Source organism: Lepisma saccharinum, chromosome 12, assembly GCF_977018435.1.
Source record: "Lepisma saccharinum chromosome 12, izLepSacc3.1, whole genome shotgun sequence".
Classification (NCBI taxonomy): Eukaryota; Metazoa; Arthropoda; class Insecta; order Zygentoma; family Lepismatidae; genus Lepisma; species Lepisma saccharinum.
The window spans coordinates 16825716-16842811 of record NC_139240.1 but is presented as its reverse complement, the minus strand read 5'-3'; the positions used below and the strand labels follow the sequence as shown (position 1 = coordinate 16842811).

The 17096-nt window shown below is 38.1% G+C and overlaps 1 protein-coding gene across 9 annotated transcripts in view; it reads left to right on the top strand.

The window, feature by feature from the left end:
* The window catches only part of LOC145996578 (uncharacterized), a 108420-nt gene that overhangs the window by 38378 nt on the left and 52946 nt on the right, over nucleotides 1-17096 (top strand). For all 9 annotated transcript variants that reach the window (XM_083133090.1, XM_083133094.1, XM_083133099.1 and 6 more), the window contains exon 4: nucleotides 13645-13820. In XM_083133090.1, coding sequence (XP_082989216.1) covers nucleotides 13645-13820 — 176 coding nt within the window. The remainder of the gene's footprint in view (nucleotides 1-13644; nucleotides 13821-17096) is intronic.

The following is a 17096-nucleotide window of genomic DNA, read 5'->3' as shown; positions in this document are numbered from 1 at the left end:
ATGTTTTAGTAGGACTATTTTTTTTCAGCCAAAGTTTGCGGTCCAAAAAGTTCCAATCAGAGGCCTACAGAAGATCGTGTGTAGTCTGTGTCTCCATTACGTGCCACACAAAAATACGAGTTTCAAGGATTTTCGTGTCCGTGCTTCTTGGGGGCTTGCTCATAGTTTCTTTGGCGAATTACAATGCCCAAAGTTATTTCAGTATTTGAACGTGCTCGAGAGTTCAAGGCAACAAGGCTTGTACAAAATTAAATGACTGGCTCCGCGAAGATCCAGCAAAGAATTTTTTTTTGAAAATGTTAGTTTTATTCAGTTTTCAAGAAATATTGTCAATGAAGACTTGTACGACATTTGCAAGAATGTGCCTATTCTAAAAACATGTTCACAATTAAATTTTTTGAGAGGGTACAAAGCTTTTCAGGATATGGTAAAGAGGGATGTGAAGGAGTCAGGTGTAACTTTGAATTTAATTAATATGCTGCTAGCACTTAAAGAAGGTAGGTGCAGACTACTTAACTTTGAATTTTATTTTCCGCTTTTCCAACGAAATGATCTTTTTTCACCGCTTTTATATACCGAAATTGTAACTTTTTAAATGTGAAATTCATTAATATTATTTACCATAAATCATTGTCCCTAATCATTACCCAACATCTTCATCGTCGCGATTATCGCAAGAGGTAAAAATGCGACACAAAATAACCCAAACAGAAGCTGGGAATCAATCCGAATATTGGTTACATTGGATACGTGGTAGAATTGTTTTAAATATCACATCCTGTGATATAATATGGTTTTTGATAAGAGACCATTTGTATAATACATACCATTGTGGCGAACAATAAGTAGTTTCACGTTCACTACGCTCTTCGGTTGTTTAGAAATCGTAAGGATGAAGTTCAGTGTAGATCACAAAAGAGATTTACATATTGTTATGATATCCTTTAAACACCACGAAATCTAATTCCAATAGAATACGATACTACTCCTTACGTTCCTGTAAATGTTCACCATTAGACTGGCGAAAAAAGGTAACGAAGATTTCCGTGTTTCCTTGAGGAAAGATAAGGCGCCTGCTTGTAGCAAGCAAGCAAGCAAGCACTAACTACTTCGATCAGTGACCTTCACTGCCAGAGTGACTCACAGCAGGCCTGCGCTCGTTCCAGTGTGCGTATAAAACAGGTATTTAATTTCGTTCCTTACAATCCACAGTTATATCAAGCTAACATTCTAATATTTTCGTAAAATATGTAGTAAACAAGTTTTATACATTATGGTCTTCCAGAGTGTTGCCTGCTATTTACACGCGGGAGATGGGAGTGTTGTAAACATTTCTGAACCCAAAGGTCGAGCACGAAGGAAAAGTCGTGTAAGCATTGGAGGTAATAACAAGGTAATAGAAGTTGAAGGAAATGTTGGAATAAATTATATCAGAAATTGAGTAAAAACAGTTTCCATCACACATAGGGCTATCAGATCACTCTTCAGCGGAAAGTAGGACAAATTGTCTCAAAATGTTGGACACGATCGTATTTGCAGTAACTATAATAGGTTACTAGGACATCTTAGCATATAACGAGAATATGACACATCTTCAGCTGAAAAATTAATGTTGAAGTGAAGGGTTGAGTTCAAAATTCCTCAACTGCTAATTAAAAGCACGGCTGTATGTGATTTCAACTTGTGTATGTAAGACAGAACGTTTTTCGTCGACATGGGGCCAGGAAGTGAAAACAATCCATGAATTCGGGAAGGAGAAAATTCACAATTTCGTAAATAAAGTCTGGAAGTTCTTGTTTATTAATATGTAAAAAACTACTATACACTGGGAAAAAACAGAATTGTGTGCCTTATTTCTCCAATAAGGAGAATAATTACTTGTTACTTCGAACAAATTACCGACAGTTATATCGATAAAACTTCACAAAGTAAACACTTTTATACATATATCCGGACTTTTCCGGATCTAGAAAATCGTGAAGTAATTTGTGAGCTGGGATTGTAATTGCTTTTCCGAATATCCAGTAGCAACCATGCACACTCTTTGATTTAAGCATACTTCTCCAAGGAACCACGTTATCTCAGACTCCCCTCAGATTTTCTGTTTCTCCATCTAATTTGACGTTACGTGATGCCCAAAATACGTATAAGATTTCTTTCAAATTCCTTCCGGAGGCCAGACATAACTATGAAATGTAGGACACGTCCGGAAATAAGAATGATTCTTATAAGTTTTTTTATTTTCTTATTTAGCGTCGTTTTTCTTTCACCTCTTGCTAATCGCGACAACGAGGATGAGTGATATGATGAAATTGATGAAGGGGCACTCACAAAGAACACCCATACGCAGGACGGGATTCGAACCCAGGACATCAGACATCGTAGCGCACTGTGCTAACCACTCTGTCACGGACGGAATTCTTATAGCCCTAATCGTTCCTCAAGCATTTGTCCTATCTTTAACTATACACGAAACATAAAGAACAATCTAAATAAACAGGTGCCAGTTCACACTCTAACCGTAAAAAACATATGCATGTGAAAATGCAAAATAATATTTATTTTTAGGTAGTTGTGATTTATTATTGTATATTAAAGAAATATATTAGTGATAAAATGACGGAAGTAGAGGAACATCTCCAATGAAACACTCATGCCTTATGGATATTTGTATTTCTTGCCAAACAAGGTTCCGAGTTCGAGTTCCGACCAAAATGGGTTCATTGTGTATGTTCATTCATGTCTTTAATGTAATCATAAATCGTCGTCATGAATAATTTAACTTCAGAGGAAGAAAACTGAGGTAATTACTAATAAAAACAATAACAAAACAAATTTGATCTTAAAGCCCTGGCTTTGAGCTACATATTCCATCACGGGGATCATAGGCGTGCGCCCAGGGGGCCGGGGGTGGGCAGATGCCCCCCTAATCATGGACGTCTGCAGATTTTTTCCACGAAGAGACAAGGTATTTTTCCATGGGGCATATTACCCCGATAATAGTGTTGCATTCTCGCATTCCTGCATCCTCAATATAATAATTAATGTAAATTATTATGACTAAAATCAAATTATACATGGGAAAACGTACTTTTTGGTTGACATTCGTTTTCTAAGGGGAAGATGTGGCAATCCTTGCCCCCCTTCCAGACATCTATGCCCCTTATTATTATATTTTCACCTAGAAATTTAGGATAGATGAATCCTATCGCCGTTATTAAACTATATTATACTGTTAAAGAAAATTAAGTATTTTCAAGCCGATGAAAGTTCAAAGCAACTACGGGGGAAGGGGTGCAGTGGCGAAACCACCCCCCCACCCCCACAACCTTGAACGGAAATCAATTTTAGGGGGGCAAACATGGAAGTAAAGGAAAGGAAGAGTAGCAGAATGTAAGAGTAGCAGGACAAAAGGATACTCAAGATGGATTTTGTTTTCACGTCTTTCTTGCATTATTTCTTCCAGACTGCCAAGAGCACTTGCGCGGGGGGGGGGGGGGGGGAGGGACAGAGCTGCAATTGCCCCCTTGATTTCAAATTTTATACAAATATAAATACCTTTTGTAAAATGTTCTTGCACGCTTCGCTCGCAATGTCTGCTTTTCTTGCAGTCTAGTCAAGTTAAGAGCCGTAGCTAGGGATCGACAGGAGTTAACCCTGGACGCCAAACGATCTAAATCAAAAAAAATTGTAAAAGAGAATAATATGGCGCTCCATGAATTTTTTTCCCCATATTAAATCGACATTGTTTTCATTTTGCAAAAAAATGGATCTGAAAATTTATTGGTCGCTTCGCTCGCAATTTGTTTTCTGTAATGCATTTTAAATTACCGAGGAGAGAAGTACTGCTTCTAAAAGGTTTTCTCTTAAGTGCATGAACAATTCTTTGGAGGAAAAGGAACGCGCAGATTTGAGAGACAATGTATATGATTTTTACTGTTGGTATATATGTATATATATATATGTGTGTGTGTGTGTGTTGTATATATATATATGTATGTATGTATTTAATATTTATATGTGTGTGTGGGGCGGGGGGAGGGGTGTATATATAAACACACCCATCAATGCAATAAAATTTAAACAAGTGAGATGAAATTACGTTATTCTTTTCCGGCCTGAAATATCATCAAGGCTATCCCCCCCCCCTAATCAGAAGGTCTGTGCACGCCTATGACGGGGACTGACACTTTACGTAGGTGTAGACACGCTTCGTACAATTTGATGATATCGCGATTACGTAATGGATGTGCAGCCACTTAACTGAAGCCCCCAAAATTCACATTTTATTACACTTTGTGGATTGTGCATTAATCAACATCAGGTTAATCGCGGCAGGCAAAGTGGAGGGAAAATGACAATGAAGCACAACGAGGGGGCCCTTGGTTCCCGATTAATGAAACTTTGTCTACATGCAACTGAGTCGCTGCGTGAAATCGCTGAAAATGTAATTTATTAATTTTGCTTATTTTATATTGCTTTTCTAGCACTTGGCGTCAACAAAGGCGATGAGGATGATTAATGAAGTTATGAAATGGATGATAGGACATGATGATCCATGTCTTACACAAAATTCTAAGTTGGGACTAATGAATATCGATTCGTTTTATCATTTGTCAAGTAGTTGTTTTTAACTCCAATCTTTTTCAAGGACTTCTGGGTTGACAGCATGTGTGTTGCGCGATGATGATTCGACAAAAACCACCATTTCAGTTAACTTTCTTGAAAATGACTCTAATATCAGTAAAGAGAACATTTTCTTACGAATAGCTGTTGTTAAGAAACCAATTCCTGAAACTCACGGCACCCAGCTGTTGTTTGTTATGGCTGGGCTTGGGGGTATGACTCACGCTGCTGTCAATACTCAATCATTCCCGAGAATCCAGGTCCGCCAGGCAAACCCAAGCGACAATTTTGTTATTTGGATTGCATAGACAACAGGCTTTAAGATGTTACGATATCGTAGGTCTCGTGGCCCAAGAACTATTTTCCATGACTGTACATGGCCACCAACCTGTCTGTGATTAAATTAGGGTATTGGTAATTCATGAAATTCCATTTCTGTTCTGTCAATGGGAAAAAGCTTTGTTTAACAATGTTAATAACAATATGGATCTTGTTATATAGATTTGGTATTTTACGTGTTTATTTTTTTAAATTATCTTCATTTAACTTTCATAGTTGTTTTGCTTTAACGCAGCGTATGCAGTGATATCTCGTAATGCTTTATCTAATCAGCATGCAGTGCAATATCTAATCATATTTTTTTTTACTGTGATAACGTGGAGAAAAATATTTGAATATAGTTAGCATGCTTGAATTTTTTAAACAATCACTCCAGTATTATAATACATTATGCAATATTGTTATTACAATATTGATAAAAGGTCAAAAGAAATGTGTGTAAACGTATGTGTGAAGAAAAAGGAAGTAGAACATATGCTTCTAAAGCTATGATTTGAGTTCATCCATGTAGTGCAAGCGTAATTCCAAGATGAAGAAAGGTGTTTGTCACAAACAAGCATCTCCACAGCCACTTATCTCGTTCTGAAGTAGAGTTAGTTCAAGCCCAGTGCAAACAGAAGTCGGCATGAAAGCACAAACCAGAAGGGAGAGTGATACCACCAAAAGGATTCCCAAATTTGATCTCGAAAATTTTCCCGGACTGGAACCGGAATTATGTAAAAATCAAGTTACGAAACAAACTGGAAAATTACTGTGCTTCTGGTCAGATGTGGAAGCTGTCATCGTGTTTGAGCTGTTTGGGGAAAAGTTCAAGGCTATATTCAATAAGGATGTGTTGTACATCAATGATGCACCTTGCAAGACATCTTTGTTTGCCTGCGTTACTGTCGGTGCGTTACTGAGCTTCAACGCAGTTAGACTAGAAGGGTGTCATGCTTCTGGGGCTGAATTCAGAGCTGCTAAGGTTTGGAATGATACTAAAGGTGGGGATATGCTCACTAACGCACCCATGCCCCTTGGATACAACCTGATTGTTAAAATGGCATCTAGCACAACCACAACTAGAACAGTTTGTAATTTCAGTGGATTGTTGGAGAGGTTTGTATCCGAGAGTGAGGGTGTCATGTGGTGTTCCGTTTTCGGTGGATGTGAAGCGTTGTTTTCTCGCAATGTGTTCTATGTAGATAAGGTATTGTGTGACAACGTGCCTCTATCTACCCACTTAAAATTAAAGGAGCTTTTGTACTTTAATGCTACGGAACTACCACAACCCCATGTTTCTGGTGCCAGATTCATAGCAACACTGGTATGGAAGGGTAAGAAGCCATCAAAACACAACTTGAGTAATCTTCCAACGGAAGCTGCAGAGAATGAAGCAACAGTTTATAAAAAAGAGATAGGTTACGTTTCCACAATATTGAACGCTAATGAAATTATAATTACTGGAAATTTCAATAACAGAGAAACTAAGGTCTTGTGCGATAAAAATGACCTTTATGTACAAGGGGAACATTGCCATCCTTCTGTAGATATTAGCAGCTTTATTAAACTAGGAGCCCACTTGTTCTTTGATTGTGTAGGCATCAAGAAACCCCACCATAGTGGAGCAGAGTTTCAGTGTCAGGTGGCATGGATCGGTAAGAAGCCAGAAACAGTTGTGGATCCAGGAGAAGAGATGCAAGAAAGAAACAAAGATACCAAACCAAATTTTATGTTTGAGCATATTACGTACAAGGGTGAAAATATAATTCCAGGAAAAATTTATGATGGTGTTGTTGTAAAGTTGCTTCGTCCCTTTTCATTTGTGATTTCGGTCGAGTGTAAGAATGAAACCGAGCATGTATTTGCTATGAATCACTCTTTTAGTTTGGAAGTATTGGGGAAGCAGTTACCACCTGATTCATGCGTTAAAGATTTTGTCGCTGTTGGTGATCATGTCGAAGCGATTCTGCAAAGAAGTTACAATGAAGCCAAACGTGGACGTACTTACAAGTGGTACACCAGCTATGTTTGGAAGGTGCCTGCGAAAGAGACTGTAAATGCCAAGCATCCAAAAGACAACAAGAATGAAAAACACCACATGGTATCTCGCATGGAAACAATGATAGGTGAGGTGTTATCGGTGCTGGATGGTAGTGGAACCATGAGGGACGCAAGTGAAAATGAAATTGAATTCTGTAAGGCTAAAGCAGAGCTGTTTGGTATATCTCTTTCCAAATTTGATCTTCCTAGAGTGTTGCATAAAGGTATGTATGCATAGAACAATCATATCGTTAGCATCTGCATCTAAAAATAAGCATGGTATAGTGGTTAAGGCTGGATTTATGTTCATTTTGTTATCCATATTTTTGCTTGTGATGGGAGAAATTGAGGTCTCTCTTAGGGCCGAGCTGATACCATATGAAAGTCGATACTCTTATTGGTTCCCACAAAATACCAATTCTTGAAGATTGTAATGATAATTTAAACTTCAGCAAAATATTAATTAACATTAGTTTCTAATTATTCCACTCCAATTATTTACATACATTTACCAAGAGTTTTGCTTTAAAATATTCTAGAATTACATCATTAAAATACAGTGCCATGCAAAAGTTATCAACTTCATGTTTTTCTGCGATAAATTCAAGTGAGAATTTTATATGTTGGGCAGCAAGGTAGGTGCTTCTGTATCAACAGGTGGTAGGCCAGATCGGACTATTTACAATATTATTAAAAATCTTTATTTGCTTTTTTCAACCTGGCAAAGAAATGACACTTTTATTCTTATCATCGCAATGCATGAATACTTTGAGGAACAATCACCAAACTAGTCACCGGTATCAACCCACTTTAGTACTCGGTTTCAACCCCTTAGCATCAATTGCAGCCTGGCACCTGCGATCATCGACTGAAAGGTCTTTGCCCATTCTTCCTTCAGCTGGGGGAACTGCTCATGGGCATTTTTAGCTGTATTGTGCTTGAGCTGCAACTCATCCCACATGTGCTTGATGGGATTCAAGTCTTGGCTCTGGCTTGGTCACTCCATACGAGTCATGTGATGGTGGTGGTCAATCCACTCCTGGGTGACCTCCATCGTTTTTTTGGGTTGTTGTCCTCCTGCATGATGAACCTGCATCTGAGGTGATTAGGAGTGAATGGGTACATGACATTTGCGAGAATGTCCCTGTACATGGACTGGTCCATGTTGCCCCGAGGGTGGTGGGTGACCCATCCCAAGTACAGAGAAGCACCCTCACACAATCACATTCCCACCATCATTCTTGATGGTGGGCAGTGGTACTTGAGGGCATACCTTTCGCCTTTGGGACATCATACTTTTTTTTTCAAAGAGACGGTACCTACTCTCATTGGTTGTTACTAACCTGGCCCCCCACACTTTACCTCCGCACTCGAGGTTCGGTACACTTCGTACTCGGCTCAGATTTGTCTAGGGGTATCTTTCTTTGTACGACAATGCACGTGGGTTGCTACAAGTCAACATAATTATATAATTAACTACAAGAGACAACGGATAACCTTTGCGAAACCTTATTGCTATAGGGGATAAACTACCTTGCCAGCATCTGTGAAATTAAAAACGGAAATTTTGGATATTTTCTATAGTTTAATTAACGTAAAAGTTGAAGTATATACAAGTCGTATCCGAACGTTCATTTCTCTAATTATCGGCCAAAACTCTAATTTTGATGTTGGAATCTCTATTGTTTGTACCTGGATGCTTTACATTTCATGAATTACATGTGGAGTACGCTTGTCACAAGGTAGACTTGCGTTATTCCAAGAAAACGTCTTATTCCAAGAAAACGTCTTAACAGGCGCGAGGTCGCCCGACGTGTACATTTCTCAACCTCTACGGTGACAAGGCACTAGGCTGCCCGGCGCACCGTAATTACTTTCAAAATAACATCCAGTACAAACTACCTTTTTACCTGTAAACTGGCCCCCGTGTCAGGGCAACATGGTCCACAGCATGTTGTTCCACTGGCACTGGCTCTGTGTCCACATCAGGTGCTCCTTCAACCACTTCAGTCTGATCTTCATGTTCATTTGGGAGATCAATGGATTTTTCACAGGCCAACATCCGAACAGTCCCCCGTCCTCAGCCACTTCTTCACAGCATCCACGGATGGTGGCTTTACTCTTGGTGCCATTATTTCTCAAGTAATGTCCCTGGATGATGGAAGGAGATTAGTACGGGTAGCATGCAGAATGCTCCAATCATACAGGGAATCCTTCACACATGGCTGCCTGGATTTCACCATCTTGACAACGCCTCAGTAGAACTTTACAGATGGCCGATCTTGAGATGCCAAACAGCCTTCCAAGCTGAAGGAAGAATGGGAAACAAACCTTCCTTCGGTGATCAACTACATGCCAGACAGGTTCCAGGCTGCGATTGATGCTAAGGGGTTTAAAACCGAGTACTAAAGTGGATTGATACCGGTGACAAGTTTGGTGATTGTTTCCAAAAGCATTCATGCATTACGATAAGAATAAGAGTCATTTTTTAACCAGGATGAAAAAATTGAATAAAGATTTTTATTAATCTTGTAAATAGTCCGATCTGGGCTACCACCTGTTGATATGGATTTACCTACCTTGCTGCCTATCATATAAAAAATTCACTTGAATCTATGAAGTTTGAAAAAGTTATCCCAGAAAAATGTGGTGTTGATAAACTTTTGCATGGCACTGTACATGTTGTGTAGTCGCAAGATCTAGTTTTCCACATGCGACTAGTGTACATTAAACCAAAACTTTTAATTTTGCGTAACTTGCAGGATAATTAGACTGCATAAGTGTCAAGGTGCATTTTTGCAGATCATGTGAAAGACCAAAATGTCGGAAAAGTTCCACGTGGTATTGGCAAATTCCAACAGAGTCTTTCCATTAGGTATCGGCCAATACGGTTAAGGGCCTCTTCAATGGTGTAGTGGTAAAGTCATCACTTTGTAATCAAATGGCCTGTGGCTGGTTTTGTGGTAATGTTACTATTTACTATTTAGTAATTAGGATTGTTGATAACAGGTTACAACTAACTTATTCTTCTACTGACACATAAGTATTTTTCCAATATACGATTACCCAACTTAGTTATGAATATTAAAGTATTAAGTGTTACTAAAATGCCCTTACATGTTGTAAGGTGAAAATCCAATATTTCACCACGATCACTTGACTTCTGCAGGGATACGCATTAACAGGCAACAAGCAACACAGGTCACTTGGAAGTGAATGCTCAGTAATAAATGCAAACTTCTGGACTGAATCTGCAAGACAAGCTACATGTCTCATTTGTAGCTTGTATGTTGCTCGTTCTTGGTTGTTTTCTTAATATCGGGTACCGTGTTGCCTCAGTCTGTTGGTTGCGTATGCATGGTGAATGCTTGCTTATAGACTGCAGGAGTATGTCACTTGTAACTTCAGTGTGAAACCCCTGTGTTGCCCGTCATATGTTGCTTGCCCTTCAGTCTGAAAGCTCCCTAAACAGGTGGGTGTGGCATTAATAAGTAAATTAATGTTAAAGAATGAAGGATCATATGAAGCTTATGAAAGAGTGTAGTGCTACATGTGAAAGATGAAGGTTAAATTGTGTTAGTTTATACATAAGTGAAGCCTGTTCTGAGCAGTTTACTACATGTCAAGGTATTTTTTTAATATAATATTAAGTGTAGTCGCTGGCAATAAAAATGGGACACCTACACCCTGAAATATTTGCTTCCTTCAATGCATTATGTGTGTTGCTTATCTCTACAGTGGTGGTAGAAGTTGACATTGAAAATTTACTATTAAAATCCACTTATCGCCGTAGATAAGACAGCAAACATAGCCTTACAGGGAAACAAGTATTTCAGGATGTAGGTAGTGTTGTGCATTATTTATTTTTCGATATCGAGTCAATATATCGAGTATCGAAAATATTGATGTCGATATTGATATCGACAATACCGATAATAACAATATCGACGATACTGATAATATCGATATCGACGATACCGAAAATATCGACATTGACAATACCAAAAATATTGATATAAAGGATCCAACAATACCAATATGGACAATCACAACAATACCAACACATCTAAATCTTTCAGTTTGAAGTTTCAATTGTAGTGTTATGCAGGAGAATCAGAGAATCGTGTCGTTCCACAAAAATGAGAGTCCCATAGCACAGTTAAGTGTAGTTCTTCAACACTAGAAGGATGGAACCCGTCACTTTCACGAGTGACCCTATTTTTATTGTAATTTTGACAGTGTTAATTTTGCTCCGCAGCTTCCATGTTCTGTGACTTTTAACAAATATTAGTGCTCTACATTTGTGTAAAAAGTGTAACTTTATCTCACGTGTGAAGGATACTACATTCGATTACTACTATAAGTACGATCACCCGTCATTTTGACGGGTACAGTTCTTAGGTAGATAAATCTGTTAGCAATAGCGTATTCTAAGTGTGAGTGAACCTTATTTCATCTTTTCTCATTGTTGTTCATCTAAGGGATGTATTTTCAAGTTGAATGTTACTTCAAGTAGGTCAACGAATTAGCTTACAGTAAAAAATTGGCAAACTCTTATTCGCTTACTCTATTTAGCTCAGTGCAGTGTCCTATGTCGCCCGAACGTGGCTTACTGGATTGTGATGTAGCTAGCTACCTCATTATCTCCGTGATTTGTCAGATGTCGAATCTGAGGGAGAAGACAATATTTATGAATATGATGAGTACAGAGTAGATAATGACAATGCCGGAATAGATGTTCGTTACATACTACTTACGAACTTGTCTACATTTATTCTTCAGATGAAGATGTGCAAGATGATGACAATACATGTGAGTGTCGGTAGATTGATGTTTCCTCCTTTATTGATTTTTTTTTTTTTTTTTGTTTATTTTACTTCGTTTTTGTGCAACTTTGAGCTAATTGCGAAGATGGAGACGAGTGATCATATGATGACATTGATGAATGGACACTCACAAACATCCATGCCCAGTCTGGGATTCGAACCTGGAACCCTTGGCATCATAGCATGATGTGCTAACCACTACGTCATGGGAGCCGGCGTTTCCTCCTTTGCCGCTATGGTCACTATGGATTCACGAACATAATATAGTGAGTATTCGTGTATAGAATAGGGTAATTATATTTTTGAAAAGCTCCCACCCATGAAAAAAGCATATGTAGTATAAATGGTAAGAAAAAAAGTTTCTACAAACACAAAAACTTAAAAATAAATAAAAATACACCATAAGTAAATAAATAAAATACACTCATAAATAAATAAATAAATGGAATAAATACAAGAAATACACATACACACCATGATTTTCACAGGTGATGTATTTATATATTTTTGTACAGAACATATTTGATTATAATTTTGACAATGTTAAGTTAACTTCACGTCTTCCATGATTTAACTGAATATGAATAACATGGTCCTTCTGACCAGACAATTTGTTCCTTTTGTGACCCTCTATTAGCCACTGCAGGAGGCAGAATTTGTAATGACTTTATAATGATGTGAAAATAAAAGAAATAGAGAAACACATGTGCTGTTTCACTTTCAGAATAAAAGCAGTGAATAATATTGCATGGAAAAGAAATCACCGTCCTCCTAGTGTTAACCACACTAATCAAGGAACTAAAAGTAAGCGAGCTTGAAGGGTGTTTTTGCATTCCTTACGTATACGTTAAGTCAAGCACAATGTTATTTATATTGAAACCCCCCTCCCAGTCGGCCAGCCTCCCTCCTCCCAGCCAATAGAAAAAAATAGAGAAATAATATTTTTCTTAGCCTAAAAGTTTTATAAATGTAATCCACCTGAAAACATTTGCACCACTCTGCCTCCCAACTCGTTATTCTGGTTTTGCCACTGTCCATGGACCCTTGAAAAATACAACTGTACGCTGAATATTCCTATGTGCATGAGGCACAGCATATAGTTTGCATGGTCACTATGGATTCACGAACATAATATAGACTTATCTACAAATACTCAGGTAGACATCGTTTTCCTATGGCTGAAGAAAGAGCATAGTAAAGTAAATTTGGTTGAGGTAAAATTTTCAAATGTATCGAAGACACCAGAAAGACATGTGATCAAATTTAAACCAATACTTTTAACTGTCAATGCCAGTAATATTAAATTAATGACTGATTACTAGTTATACATAATAACTGCTACATCTTGTTTGGTTCCTGTCCAAACTGCAAGTCATTGTTATCTCTTCAGGGTTCCCACTAATTTTTTCAAACGATATCCCTGATTTTTCCAGGTCTTTCGGGAAGTTTGATGTTTCCAGATCAGTTTAGAATATTTGAACTTCTTATAAATCCCTTCGTGGTATATTTTGAGAGTGGAAATATGAAGGCACTGGTTCAAGATACAAGACACACCACTTATTTCCTTTCATATATAAAACACCTGTTGTAACAAATTAGTATAAATAAAATATATTCACCAAATCTACATGATGTTTTAAATTCCATGACTTCTTAATGTTCTTGAGAAGTTTTATGAAATTCACTGTATTTCCCGTTTCCAGGGAATCTGTTTTCCCACCAGGTAATATTCATTGAGTAGGACAGCTTTAAGAGTAATTGCATTTTTTTATTTATTATTATTATCATTATTTTGAGTATACCTTTGATCAATGCTAGTGTTTTCTTGCAGGTCAGAAAATAAGTTTTATTAAGAAATTGTCTAGTGGAAATGCAGCAGGGGGAGATGGGAAGAAGAATGAAATAATATGTTTTGGAGAAGACCCATGTGATCCAATCACACAGTCTGCCAAGATATACAAATATTGCGAGGACAATAATATAAACGATGAAGTGGTACATAAGTTGGTATGCTTGCTTGATATTACTCTGTTCTTATCTATCTTTTTAGGCATTTATAGGCATTATAAAAATGAATTTTTGGACTAGAGCCGTCATGAAATGAACTGTAAACATTAAAGCCTATATTTCACTACAAAAGGAATAAAGTAGGCAAAAAATCTGCACCGTAGTTTAGTTATTATACAGTGTGTCCACAAAAACATTCCGTGATTATAAACGACCGACCACATAATTTTAATTATGTATATACGAAATTTATACCGATACCATTTGAAAGAACAGCTCAAAGAATTTTAGCGGATTTGTAATTGTTGGCATTAACTACAACAATAGATGGCATAACAATAAAAGAATGAAAAAAAGGGAAAAAATCTTTAGATTGTTAATGTGTTATTGTAAATGGCATTGTTGTTAGAAGCAAATTGTGTTACTGTTGATGTTTACTGGATGTTTGGGTTTGCATTTGAGTTCAGTGTGAATTTTGTAGTGTTAGAGATTCATTGCGAACCCACAGGAACGTAGTTGATGTGTACTGGAATACCATAACACACAGAGTGGAGTGACAGTCCAGCGTGCCTTCCGACAGACCTTCAGACATGAGGCACCTACTGAAAAGACGATTCTGACATGGTACAGAGATTTTTTAGAGGGAGGGTGCATATGTGATCATAAGAAAGGGCATTCAGGGAGACCATCTGCCAGTCTGGAAATTGTGGAACAGGTGCAGGAGACATTTGTATGTAGTCCTATGAAGTCTGTCCATAGCTAAACATCCCTAAATACTCCGTGGCCAAAATCCTACGTATTCGTTTCAAGTTTCTTAAGTTGGGCTCACCAATAGCAGCCTTGACAAAATATTTCAAACCTATTTCTGGGCATGACATTCCGAAAGAAGCTGCAGCCCAAGTTTTCAGACCAGAGACACTTTACACTTACGCCATTCATCCCCTTTGCTCCACGGAAATACAAACAAGGCAATAAATGCATCTAGCTCATTTAGAGAAATCGACCAGTTAGGATCAACTAAAAGTCGACGGGCCTCAGCTTCTGTACACTATTTTTTATATTTCGCAGCATGGTATCAGTTACAACCAGTCTGAATGCACTTGCACAAGTATCATCCACATTACGCGTAGCGTGGGACGTGGGTCCTGGTTTGGTACGAACTATATTATGTTTTTGTATTCTTCCGCATGTCTTGTCGTTTACATCCAATACCGTCCACACAGTCTGATCCGGAGCCACTTCACTAATACTGATTTGAGTAGAATTCCCTTGTTCAGATTCTTCACTTGAATCACAATCAGTATATTCAACATCTACGTCAGAACTACTGGAGACATCTTCTTTGTCAAGGTCTGTAACATCTTGGTTTTCAGTCCAGCTGTCACTGCCTTCATCACCAGAAACACTACCGTCAATATCCTGCAACTGTGCTAGAATCTCTGCCCCTGTAAGTCGTTTACTCCCTGCAGACTCCATAATTTACAAACACTAATACTCCTTGTCTCAAAACGACCACAATGGCTGTTCACAATTGTTTCTGGGGCATCTATAATACATCTTCATAAAAAGGTATCTACAAGAATCAAAAAAGTTGTGTTTTTTTATCCGGGGTTAAAAAATAGGCAGGTGTCAAAATGACCCCCTCGTAGTTCTAGGTAAATCATCATTTTTAAAGAAAACCAATAATAATTTAAATCTGATATTTAGGGTGTAATCACAATGATTAGAGAGAAGAAAAGTGACGCCACCTGTTGATCATATTTCAATTAATGTTCAAATTAAAGAATGATGAATGACGTTGAGGGGTCAAAATGACCACTTTGGTAGTTTGTGTGTTAAACATCCCTAAATCCTCTGTGTCCAAAATCCTACGTACTCGTTTGAAGTTTCATTCCTACAATCTGCAGTTAGTGCAAAAGTTGAAACCTGATGACAGTGAAAAACGACTTGCTTTCCGTTAACATTTATTAACACTTATGGATAATAATGAGGACCTGTCAGCAAAAATCATTTTCAGTAACGAAGAAACGTTCCACGTCAATGGGAAAGTAAACAAGCACAATGTTAGGATTTGGGGGACCCAGAATCTACATTTTGTTTTGGAGGTTGAACGTGACTCCCCTAAGGTAAATGTGTTCTGTGCAGTATCGAAACAAAGTGTATGGGCCATTTTTCTTTCACGAGGACACTATCAACAGTATGAATTACCTTTATATGCTCAGTGAGTGGCTTTTTCCACAATTAGAAGAAGAAGAAGACAATGAATTTATTTTCCAACAAGATGGAGCACTTCCTCACTGGCATCTCGATGTTCGGAATTTTCTAAATGAGAAACTTCAAGGAAGATTGATTGGGCGCTCCGGAAACAAAGATGCTGTGTTCTGAAAGTGACCACCGAGGTCCCCTGACTTCACTGTCTGTGACTTTTTCTTATGGGGTCACATAAAAGATCTTGTATACGTACCTCCGCTGCCTCAAGATCTGGAAGATCTGAAACGTCGTATCATTGCCCCCATCGGACCCGTCACTGTAGATACGTAGGAACGTGTGTGGCATGAGTGGGAATATCGCCTTGATGTTTGCAGCGATACATGAGGAGCACACATTGAGTGCCACTGAGGTAGGTAGTTAGGTATTCAAATTTTTAAGTTTCTGCCTCTAATGGCACCAATTTTATGTAAATATGAGTACTGAGAGTGATGCTATATGTGTTTATAATCACGGAATGTTTTTGTGGACACGCTGTACTACTATCAAGCATGTACAGTCACGGACACTCCTGCTTTGTAACAATACCATTGACTTTTCAATGGGATCATTACAACTCAGAAGTGTATGTGACTGTACATCCTTTGTAGACATTTCAGCAAAAAATGCAGGCTGTCTCTGTCTTGGCACCATTGACATCAACAGTGTTCAAAAGCAACAGATCCTTTTGCAGTATCCCAGAGAGAGAGAGAGAGAGAGAGAGAGAATTCCATGCAAGTAAACAGTAACAGGGAAAAATTAGGTTAAGCCAGGTCTGGCTCGATAGCTGAGTGGGAGAGCAACAGCATAGTATGTTGCAGACCCGGATTCAAGTCCTTGTCGAGCCTGCATTTATTGCTAAATTTCAAAATAATACATCTCCTGAGTGTGCCAAATCATGAGATGTACATTCGCCCACAGATAGTTTTCTGTTAATCTTAATATACCAGACATTAAGGCACTTTCATGCACCAGTTAACATAGAGATTTGGCAAATTTTCAGTAGCGCGCCTTGTAGCCAGATGTTCA